The following is a 10,834-nucleotide window of genomic DNA, read 5'->3' as shown; positions in this document are numbered from 1 at the left end:
TTGATGCTCTTTCAGGGTGCTGGGCACTCCTCCACTACTCCCCACCCCCACCCCCGTCCATGCTACCCAAGCTATAGAATCCCAGCAAGAGAAGTTGGTTTTTCTTCTTCCTTGGATGAGAAATATCCCATAGCTTTCTCTCTAACTGGTGAGCTGTGTGGAGCATGCAAAGTTTCACATTAGCCCAAGGTGGTCTGTGGAGGTCACAGCAGGGAGGTTAGGGAGGGTGGAAGGGACCCCATGTGTGCCCTTCGATGAAGGCATCAGGTTTCACCGACAAAGGCACTTGCAGGTGGAGTGCGTGCTTGGATGGGACAATCTCTTACCAGTGGTTGTCAAGCTTCTAAGGCTGCAACCCTTTAATATAGTCCCTCATGCTTCGGTGACCCCCCTCCAACCGAGAGATTATTTTTGATGCCAGCACTTGGGATTAAAGTGCTGCAGAGGCAGATGGATCTCTGCAAGTTCAAGGCCAGCCTGGTGTACAGAGTGAGTTTTAGGACAGCCAGGACTACATAGAGAAACCCTGTCTCTGAAAAAAAAATTTTTGTTGCTACTTCGTAACTGTAACTTTGTTCCTGTTATGAATCGGAATGTAAATAGTTTTTGGAGATAGAGGTTTGCCAAAGGTGGCCTCACCCACAGGTTGAGAGAATCACTGTTAGCCTTTCTCTCATGAAGGGCAGAGAACAGACACCGGGCTGCCTAGAAGGGGCTTGCCCTCCGATAACCTTCTCTCAGGGTGCCAGTGCAGCCAAATCTTGGGCCTCTACCCACACCATGCCTCCTCAGACAACAAGTGTATGACCACGAGGTCAGGAGAGGCCCTGAAGATGGGATTTGAAGTGGTATATAGGCAGAGGGCAGGGCAGACGTCCTTGGCAAGGGGCCTATTGTGAGCAAAGGGTTTGAGGCAGGCAGGAGGGAGGCTGCTCTGCCAGAAACTGGGGACATTGGGACCTAGAGCACAGTCAAGGCCTGGAAGTGAGAGGGAGAACAGCTGGAGAGAGCCCGCAGCACTGGGTTCCTTTCTCTCAGGCGGCCAAGCGACATCCCCATGCTTCTGCCCAGTTTCTTCTCACCTGCTCAGGGGCCATGAGGAGCCAGTGCCCAGGGGGAAGCAGAAGGTGTCCCCTTTAAGGCCCAGGGCCTGGGGTATAGCAAGGAGCGAACAGTTGTCCTGTGTGGAAGTCACCTGCCTCTCTCTAGACTTGTCCCAACACCCACAAGCCCACAGTTTCCCAATAAGTCCCTCAAGGCTCCTTGCAGCCCAGAAAGGGAGAGGGGAGTCCCCCAAGTGTGTCAGTCCTCCGGTTTCCTCACTGGCAAAATACCAGGCCAGCCACAACTCTGCTAGAACCCACCCACAGCTCCTGCAGGCTTGAATCTGCCCGTGAAGGATCAGGAATGTGACAGGTTAGGGTGAGGTGAAGGCTGTCAGAAAGTGATTCTGGCTCCAGTCCCACTTCTGCCTCTTTCTTGACGCAAGGAACATTTTTCTCTCTGTTTCAAGACTATGATGACCTTCAGACAGCCCCAGAGGGCTTGTGAAACACATCTTCCAGTTCTGTCTCCACAGGGAAGGCTGGAGCCCCTGGTTTGATATGCTCAGCCCACCCCACACCACTGTGGTTCCAGGGTACATGTTCTATATGCCACATTCACGGACACAGAGCCTTAGGGAAGGGCTTTCCTCCTAGGCAGGCGACAGAGAGAGGGTCAGAGGAGCTGCTGGGATCTCAGGGACTCTGAACTGCAGTCCTCCTGACTACAGACCCAGGGCATGTCTGTGTCCAGAGGAATCTCTACAGTCCACAGAACCACGTGAGGCTATCACAGTGTCCTTCCCTGCTCTAAGACAGTGGGTGTGAGCTCTGGGAGTCACACCTATGCAGAGTTTTGTCTGCACACACCTGGACCAGAACTCTCTTGGGCATGTGCTCTCTCACCCCCAGCCCTTGGCCGCAGCTCGCACCTCCTGTGAGAAGCTGAAGAGGCATTTGTGCCTGCGCAGAACTCAATCTTTCAGGGCCCTTTCTGTTGCTTCCTCAGCGAATTCTGGAAATTCTTGTAGAGTGGTAGTAAAAGGGACGCACCCTCGAGGACGTACATCTCAGCTCCTCCCAGCAATCGTGACAGCCTACATGAAGCCTCGCTGTCAGATGCTAGAGTGACCGGGCAGGAGAGAGAACTCGGGAAGAGTTCATACTTCAGAAGAACTCTTTCCAGATCTGATTTTTTTTGGTTTTTAATTTATTGTGTTTATTTTTTGAGGGGAGGGGACTGGGCCACGGTATACATGTGACTCATATCAGGCTTGGTGACCAATGCCCTACTCGTTCAGCCACTTCACCAGCCCACAGAGAGGATTTCTTAAGGTCACCCTCATCCATCCCCGAGTACTAGCTAATTTCATGGTGGCAGAGAGCAGAGTGGAGGAGGCCGGAAGATAGAGCAAAAGCAGGGATGAGATGTTCCCAGGGAGGGAAGTACTGTGTGCTGCTCTGGTTGGTAGGAGGAAGGGAGATTCTATGAAGTATTGGGCTTTCTCTCTCCTTTGAAGATTCAGGGCCAGAACTGGTGTAGGAAAACTGGGTGACTGATATAGGAATGATCTCACTCTGTAACCAGGCTGCCCTCAAACTCGAAGCAATCCTCCTGCTTCAGTCTCCCAAATGTTGAGGTTTCAGGAGGGGCACCATTGTGCTCATATAAAGATACGGTTCTCAACAGTTTTGTTGGGTAGCAGTGAATTCTCCTCTGAGGGCCTTGAAATATCTTTCAAGGTTCTGCTGGATTCATTCCCTTAGGATAGATGTGGTTTCCTCCCAGATTCTCTCATGGGTGCTGACTTTCTTGAAAGACTGAGGAGGAGAAAGATGCTTTGCTGTTGACCACCTGACCCTGGCAATTAGGCTGGCCCCTGGGCACTCCCTTTGTGAGGAGCCAACTCCACTTCACGGTTCTAGGAGTGGCCACTGTCAAAATAAAACAGAAAGGAGTTTGAGAGGTTTAAGAGCCCAGTCCCCTCCTCTCTCCTTCTCCACCCCCTCTTCCTACCACCCCCTCCAGAGGGCCTGGAGCCACAGATTGCCACTCCTTCTTCAGAAGTGACAGTAATTATACCCCCTTATCTGACTCTCCTTCCATTGGCTCAGAACAAAACACCAGTCCCTGAACATTCCTTTGGCTCCTGGGATCTGGGGCACAAACACAGGGTTACGTCTTGAGAGGAACCTGAAGTCCTCATGGTTTATATGTGTGACAGATAGATCGAGTGTCCAAGCCAGTGACCACCTGCATCCCTGTCAAAGTCCTTGTAAAATGAAAGGCAAAGTTGCTACCTGAGCTTCAAACTCTGGCTGCAGCAGAGTTGAGGAAGCTCCCAAGCGGGGGGGGAAGGGGGGGAGGGCACGGGGAGAGTGCAAAAAAAAAAAAAAAAGAAAAGAAAAGAAAAAGAAAAAAAAAAAATAGAGTCGAATGCTTTGCTTCCTCAAAACCTCAAAACCACTCTTCACCTCTCCCCCTCCTCCTCCCTCCCTCCTTCCCTCTTCCTTCCCCTCTCCCTTCCCCTCCCAGTCTCCTCTCTCTCCCTCTCCCTCTCTCCTCTCCCCCCTCACTGCCCTCCCTCTCATATCTGTGCGGCCTTGAACTTGGAGTTCGTAACTGTCCCTACCTCTTCCTCCACAGTGCCAGGGTTATCGGCATGGCATGTATCGCCACACTATGTCTTAATCTGGTACTGGGAGCAAACCCAGGGCTTTAAGCAAGCAGACCAGGCAAGCACTCTGCTGGGGCTCATCTCCAGTCCATACAAAGTTTTCAAAGCATCCCCCATGGGCTTGACCTGGGGCTTAGTAATAGAAAAGTTGCCTAGCATGTGGAAGGCCCTGTTCCTGAAGCCCAACATAAAAGAAAACAAACAAAACAGCTCCATCTAATTCTCCACTTTCCTTTGCTCCTGGTCTCCAGTGCTTTTGTGGTTCCCCTGCTGTTACTCTCAGCCACATCTGTCTGTTGTTCGGTGGCCTTTGTGGTTAAGTGTTATGGTATTTGTTCTCAAGTCTCTGGACAGCCTTGTCAGTGAGTGTGGGGGCCAAGCTGCACTCCCTGTCACTCTAGCTCTGCAGCCCAGTTAAAGACTGGGGCCTGTGTGGCCTCCTGTGAAGCTGTAAACTTCAATGCAGAAGTGTGGAGATGTGTTTTATGGGTTTTTTTTTTTTTTAAAGTTCTTTTTTTTTTTTTTCTTTTTTTTTTTTTTTTTTTTTTTCGGAGCTGGGGACCGAACCCAGGGCCTTGCGCTTGCAAGGCAAACGCTCTACCACTGAGCTAAATCCCTAAATCCGGTTTTTTTTTTTTTTTTTTTTTAAACTGGACCTGGGTTTATGTGCATGTAGATTGGTGGTTCTCAGCCTGTGGGCTTCAAACCCTTTGGGTGTCACATAGCAAAATGACAGTTATGACGTATCGATGATATGATTTTATGGTTGGGGGTCATCACAACATGGAGAACTGTATTAAAGGGTCACAGCAACAGGAAGATTGAAAGCCTCTGTAGATTATAGTTATAGACGAGAAGAAACCAGGGACAGGACACATACGTTTCACACACTGCCTCAGACTTGCCCTTCCTCCTCTCCTCTACTGTCGGCTGTGGAAATCTTTATCAGTGATCCAGCTAAGAGCTAAGAGGGGAGGCCATGACAACCACCCTAGGGTGAGCGTGAAGCCGTGCGACCTGCTGCAGTTTATCTGGTTGGATTCAGAATACCAGTGTCGCTCTGCCTTGGATACCTGCCCCAAATAATTTTCACTGTCTCCTCCTGTGCTACTGGGGAAGTGGGCAGCCCTGCCTATGAAAAAACAAAACCCAAGAAACCCAGTAAACCCTCGCACTCTCAAATGAGAGCTGCAGAATCCCTGGGGAGCAGTGGGCTGCACCTCACCGAGGGTTAAACTTCTGACCCCCAAGTCTAAGAGCTGGAAATGCCCCCAATGGCTGTTGATCCAAGAGTAAAACTCTTGAGAGACTCCCTGGTTTGCGGGGAGAGGTGGCATCTCAGGAGTGCAATGGAGGGATGCTGCCCGTGTGAGAGAGGCTCCTCTGTTTAGACATCACTTTCTTTTCTAGATGGAACCAGTGGGTCGAAAGGACGGGACACTCAATGAAGCAGAGAGAAAAACAATGAAATGTCCCTCTCAGGTAGGAGACACTGGATTGGGTGAGCTGGGATGTGGGCAGACACATGGAATTTACTGAAAAGTGGGGTCCTTCTTAGACCTTAGCCCCCTGACAGTCTTGGGTCTGTTGTTCTAGGCCTGAGCATAGGTTGTACATGTAGCTGCCCTAAAACATATTCCTGTGGACTTTGAGGGCAGACTAGAAGAGGGAAGGTCCTTCAAACCCATGGAAGTCACAGGAACAAAACCATGGCTCTCCTGAACTCCAGCTATGGTCCCATTCACCTTCTCAGGGCCCTGGTCTTGTGTCCTAGGTGCCCTTCTTCTCCCTCAGGAAGCAAAGTTCATGAGTTGCTCCTAAGGGGTCTTGAAGGCCATATCCTAAATATGTGCCCAACATGTAATAAGATATATATAATCAATCTTTCCAAAGACATGGATGAAGAAATAACCAAACATTAGTGATGGAAATTCCTTCTATCATGGAATGCAGGTTGATTCTTCCTGATGAATTAGTAAGTTTATTATGTTACACAGTAAGAAGCAATAATTCACCTTTCCCCTCTCTTTACTATGGCTTCCAGAAAGTCTAAAATGAGGTTCTTTTTTGACTGAGATACATGTACTTAGCCCAGTGATACAGACCTTGATGCTGGTTTGCAAATGAGCCATTTCAGAGCCCTGGGGGAACTTCTTCAGAGGGCCAAGAAGCAGCTAGAAGGAAAGAGATGGGGAAAGAGTTGGCTTCATTGATATGCGTGAGAACACACTGTTAGAATCTTGCCACCATCCAGGCCATAACACCTGAGCAGCCTTTTCTCAATCACGAATTGACAGGTACTTCCTGAGTCCCTAGTTACAGACCTCTGGGGCTAGGATCTGTTTCATGAGAAGTAAACTTACAGCCAAGAGGGTATTAGTCACACACATCCTGTTCCCCAGCTCTGTTCCTGGCTCCTGTCTGGCTTACAGGCTTATGCTGTGAAATGTCCCCATTCTTTTTTTTTTTTTTAAGATTTATTCATTTATTATATATAAGTACACTGTAGCTGTCTTCAGACACACCAGAAGAGGGCATCAGATCTCTTTACAGATGGCTGTGAGCCACCATGTGGTTGCTGGGAATTGAACTCAGGACCTCTGGAAGAGCAGTCGGGTCTCTTAACCGCTGAGCCATCTCTCCAGCCCCGAAATGTCCCCATTCTCCCCCCCCCCCTGGGGACCGAACCCAGGGCCTTGCGCTTCCTAGGCAAGCGCTCTACCACTGAGCTAAATCCCCAACCCCAAACTGTCCCCATTCTTATTCTGCCATGTGGGCTTTGTATATCTCTTCAGCGTCCCCACCGTGCTGTCTTTCTCTGGTACTGAGGTCGGGGCTGTCCTCAGAGCCCATGCCATGACACTGTGTTTCTGTCTGCTTGTCTGTGACACTCATAACTTTTTTAGATAAACTCCTTATTCCCCAATAATCCTCCTCAGTTCTCTCTTGGACCCCATCCCACCATCTGAAACCTTTCAACATGAATGTTCCAGTTAACCACATCAATGATGACATGCTTGGTTCTCATGGAGGGAGAGCTCTGGGTCAAGGTTACATGTTACCATATTTTCTGCAGGAGAGCCCCTATCTGTTCACCTACAGAAATAGCAACTACCAGGCCAGACAGCTGAAACCCATAGGAAAGTATCAGGTAAGGAAAGCATAGCCTTGAATCTTTGTAACCTTCTACTTGACTCTCTGTGTTGTCTCTGGACACACTGAAGGCTGTAATGTTATGGAAACTGTAACAAGTTCCTGAAATTCAGCCAGGGCTGGCTGGGGGAATGTGCATGGAGTGTTCCTTTGGTGGCCTGGATCAACACAGTCCTTAGACCTGTCTCAGTGCAGTTCTTGAAGGGTCATGAGGTGTTGGGGGTCCATGGCACTGTGACGAGATACCTCAGACCCTTCACAGATCTCTGGCTAGTCCTTGAGCCTTTATTCTAAGGAGAAAGGAAAAAAAAACTTGTCTGAGTCTGGGGACCAGATAGCTGGGGAGTTAATCCACACCCACACTGTTTTCTTCTCACTTGCACCTTGATTATGGGTGATCACAGTTGCTTTCTTCCTGCTGAGATTAGATAGGGCACTTTACACTCCTCAAGGGACACCTACAGCTTGGCATCTTCCATCCAGGACAAAGGTAGGTAGATAAAGGTGAATTGTGTCCTTCTCTTCCCATCTTATGGAAAAGATCACCCCAATCTGGACTTCCCCTAAGAGACCCAGAGTGAAAGATTCTCAGGTGACAAGTGGCCCTGTATTTTCTGATATCAGAGATAAACCTAGAAGGAAGCAGGCTCTCGTAGCCTGGCTCTGTGTCGATAAGCAAGGCCTTGGCCTCCCTGTGCCTTTGGGTTTTCCTCCAGGAAGTATTGGCTGTGAGTGTAATGGTTTTGCCACAGAGAGTTATAACGCATGTTAAGAAATAGAGAGCATTTATCCCAGCATCTGGCATGCAGTGACTGCGAGGGAGGTGTTGGTATTGTTTTCTCTACATTGCTATCCTCTCTTAGGCTACATTATCGAGTCTCTTCTACACCACTAAAATGCAAGCTCAGAGAGGCAAGGACTCCGGTCAGTGCTCAGGTGTGATCTGTGGAGTGGCTAGGTAGATGGATAGATGGGCTTTAGACATGAGACTTAAGACACAAATAAAATACACTGCCGATCTAAAAGAATACAGTTAGGTAGAGGAACAGACACACCAGCCAGCAATTGCATGCACTGTATTAACAGCCGGAATTAAAATTTGTGTTGGGTCTTCTGGAGACCCACAGGAAGAAAAATCAACTCACATGGTTAAAGGCAGCCTTCCTAAAGGTGCCATGGCCTCAGTTTTGAAGAATGACTAGGAATGAGCCTAGTAGGTAGAAGGATACGAAATGGAGAGAATAAAAGAGTAGGGGAACCGTTTACACAAAGGCACGGAGGTGGGGGGGGGGAGACAGAGACCTCGGTCAAGGACAGACGAGAGTAGACAAATGTTGGGATCCATGGTTTTATGCTGAGGATGGTTTATGATAGCCATTTGTTTGTTCAGTCAACAAATGGTGTTAATTTTCTGTGATGCTTGGCACCATTCTGGTCCTTGGGGGTCACCATAAGAAACAGTATGGACAGAACAGCCTGGCTCCACTGAGATTTTAGGCAGGGGAGGGTCACAGTTACAGCTTGCTGAGAGAGACCACTGCAAATGGAGAGGAGGAGTCCTTCCAGCCTGGAGCTGGTGACACTGTTGAGGGTTCCAGTTCCAAGCAAGAGCATTAAAGGCCTGAGCTCAGCTGGGGGAGCAGCAGCCCTGGAGTGGAGGAGACAGAAGGAAGCGAGATCTTGGCAAACGACAAAGTTCTATTCAGTTTTAATTGTTTGCAGTCTTCTATCCCAGTGCGTGCATTTACTGCTAACTTCCCTGTGTGTCTCACTTCAGATGAAAGAAGGAACAAAATTCACCTGTCCTGACAAAGACCCCTCGGACTCCATCCCCACAACAGGTAACATGGCCGTCCTGTTCAGTGTGAGCGTCAACTCAACTTGAGGTCAGAACAACTTTAAAATGCCAAAGATTCCCAAGATGTGAACTCAAGATGGGCGAGAAGGCCTAGGAAAGTATTTATGGCTCTTGGAGAAGCAACAAGGTCACGTTTGTGCTTGATTGTTCTTTAACTAAAATAATAACATCATTATCAGAGAGCACGTATTGAGCATTGACCCCACAGTTAGGCCACGCTGTGCAAGGAGCCTGAGGGTTGATGAGTGCCATGCTTCTGCCTTCAAGCCTTCATAGGTGAATTTGTTTTTTAAAATAAAAATTAACTTTTAAACAGGAAGCAAAATTAGCCAGTTCATACTTCTTACCCGAGGAAGGTGCAGAATGTGTTCAAGGGCTGCACAGAACATTATAAATGTACCATTCCCGTTCTCTCAACCGCGTTTCCTTCCTTTCCCTCCCTCCGCCCCCCCTTCCTTCTTTTCTCTTCCTTCCCTTCCTTCCGTCCCTTCCTTTTTTTTTTTTTTTTTTTTTTTTTTTTGAGCTGGGGACCCGAACCCAGGGCCTTGCGCTTGCTAGGCAAGTGCTCTACCACTGAGCTAAATCCCCAACCCCTTCCCTTCCCTTTCTTTAACCTTTCCTTTCCCTTCCTTCCTTTCCTTTTCCTTCCTCCCTCCTTCCCTCCTTTCTTCCTCTCAAGACACGGTTTCCTTATGTAGCTCTGGCTATCTGTGCACTAGGCTGGCCTTGAACTCGCAGAGATCCACCTGCCCCTGCCTCTCAAGTGCTAGGATCAAAGGTGTGTGCCACCACTGGCTTCACTATTTTCTAAAATGTTGCTGGGCTCTGAATATGAGACTCCCAGAATGCTCTAGACAGGCATTAGCAATCCTCCTAAAGAGGAAACCACGGGAGCACTGCAGCTTTCTTTGCGGTGAAGCAGCTTGGGAAATGATGTTGACACATATGGAAAGTCACATGAAGGTCACAGTGGGACCCAGGTGGCTCAGCACCTTTGCTATGATGGCCATGCTATAGGCCCTCACGCTTGGCATTGGAGGACAATTAGATTTGATTACTTCTCAGTTCACTTGTTGGTAAATTGTTGGATCTCTCCTAGAAGCCATTTGGGGGTCTCTGTCCTAGCTGAGCTATTTTAACCTCTGACCTGGATTACTGGAAAGAGAAAATCAGGTTTGGAGAGGCCACAATACCTGTAAGGAGTCGTCTATCTGTCCTGTGAGGCAAGCAAATGAGCACCATGACGAACTTGCCTTCACAGGCATCTTGGCTTTGCACGTCAGATTAAGTCATATAATTATCAAATGAGTTTTTAAAAAATCTCATTACTGGGTGGTGGTGGCATACGCCTTAATCCTAGCCCTCAGGAGGCAGAGGCAGGCATTCTCTAAGTACTGAGTTCAAGGTCAGTATGGTTTACAGACTAAGGTCCAGGACAACCAGGACTACACAGAAACCCTGTTTCAAAAAAGCCAAAATAACAAACAAACAAACATTTCACTAGAACCTGGATACAAAATTTAATTCTTCTTCAAAGCTACAGTGTAACAAAATAGATCATTGGATTTAATCCTTTACCTGTTGTTACCTGTTTTTGTAAGAAAATAACCTGAATCTGGGACCTTAAAAAGTATTTATACTCTCTTTAGTCTCTGGCTTTGGAGCCTGATATTTAATATTAGATTGCTTATGTGGTGATGGCCCCTGTGGCAAAGTTAGAACATGACAGAGTAACGGGAAGAGTCTTGCCAAAACGGGCCATGTGTTGCGGGAGCCTTTCTTTGAACTGCACATTTTAATGGAAACAAATTCACCTTACAATACCAGCATTAACCCTGTCCACGGGCACCCCCCAATCCCCAGTGACCTAATTACCTTGCATTAAGCCCATCTACCTCCTTCACACCACCATATTAAAGACCAAGCCTCCAGAACTGGTCTTTGGGGGGTGAGGTGGGGGTGGGGGACCACACCACATCCACAAAGCCCACAGAAGTGATACAGATCTTACATGAAGATGAGCTAAGAGTTTAGTCTTCATACTTCTTGTTCCTGATTGATGACACTGCATTTCTATTGATGTATTTATTGGTTGGACTTTA

At 48.1% G+C, this 10,834-nt stretch overlaps 1 protein-coding gene across 1 annotated transcript in view; it reads left to right on the top strand.

The window, feature by feature from the left end:
* The window catches only part of Plb1 (phospholipase B1), a 100,926-nt gene that overhangs the window by 18,147 nt on the left and 71,945 nt on the right, over nucleotides 1–10,834 (top strand). Inside the window, 3 exon segments of the mRNA XM_032908580.1 lie at nucleotides 5,132–5,203; nucleotides 6,798–6,872; nucleotides 8,652–8,715. Coding sequence (XP_032764471.1) covers nucleotides 5,132–5,203; nucleotides 6,798–6,872; nucleotides 8,652–8,715 — 211 coding nt within the window.

The sequence above is a fragment of the Rattus rattus genome, chromosome 7 (assembly GCF_011064425.1).
Source record: "Rattus rattus isolate New Zealand chromosome 7, Rrattus_CSIRO_v1, whole genome shotgun sequence".
NCBI classification, from domain to species: Eukaryota; Metazoa; Chordata; class Mammalia; order Rodentia; family Muridae; genus Rattus; species Rattus rattus.
The sequence above is the reverse complement of the archived record's forward strand: the minus strand, read 5'-3'. Positions and strand labels throughout refer to the sequence as shown.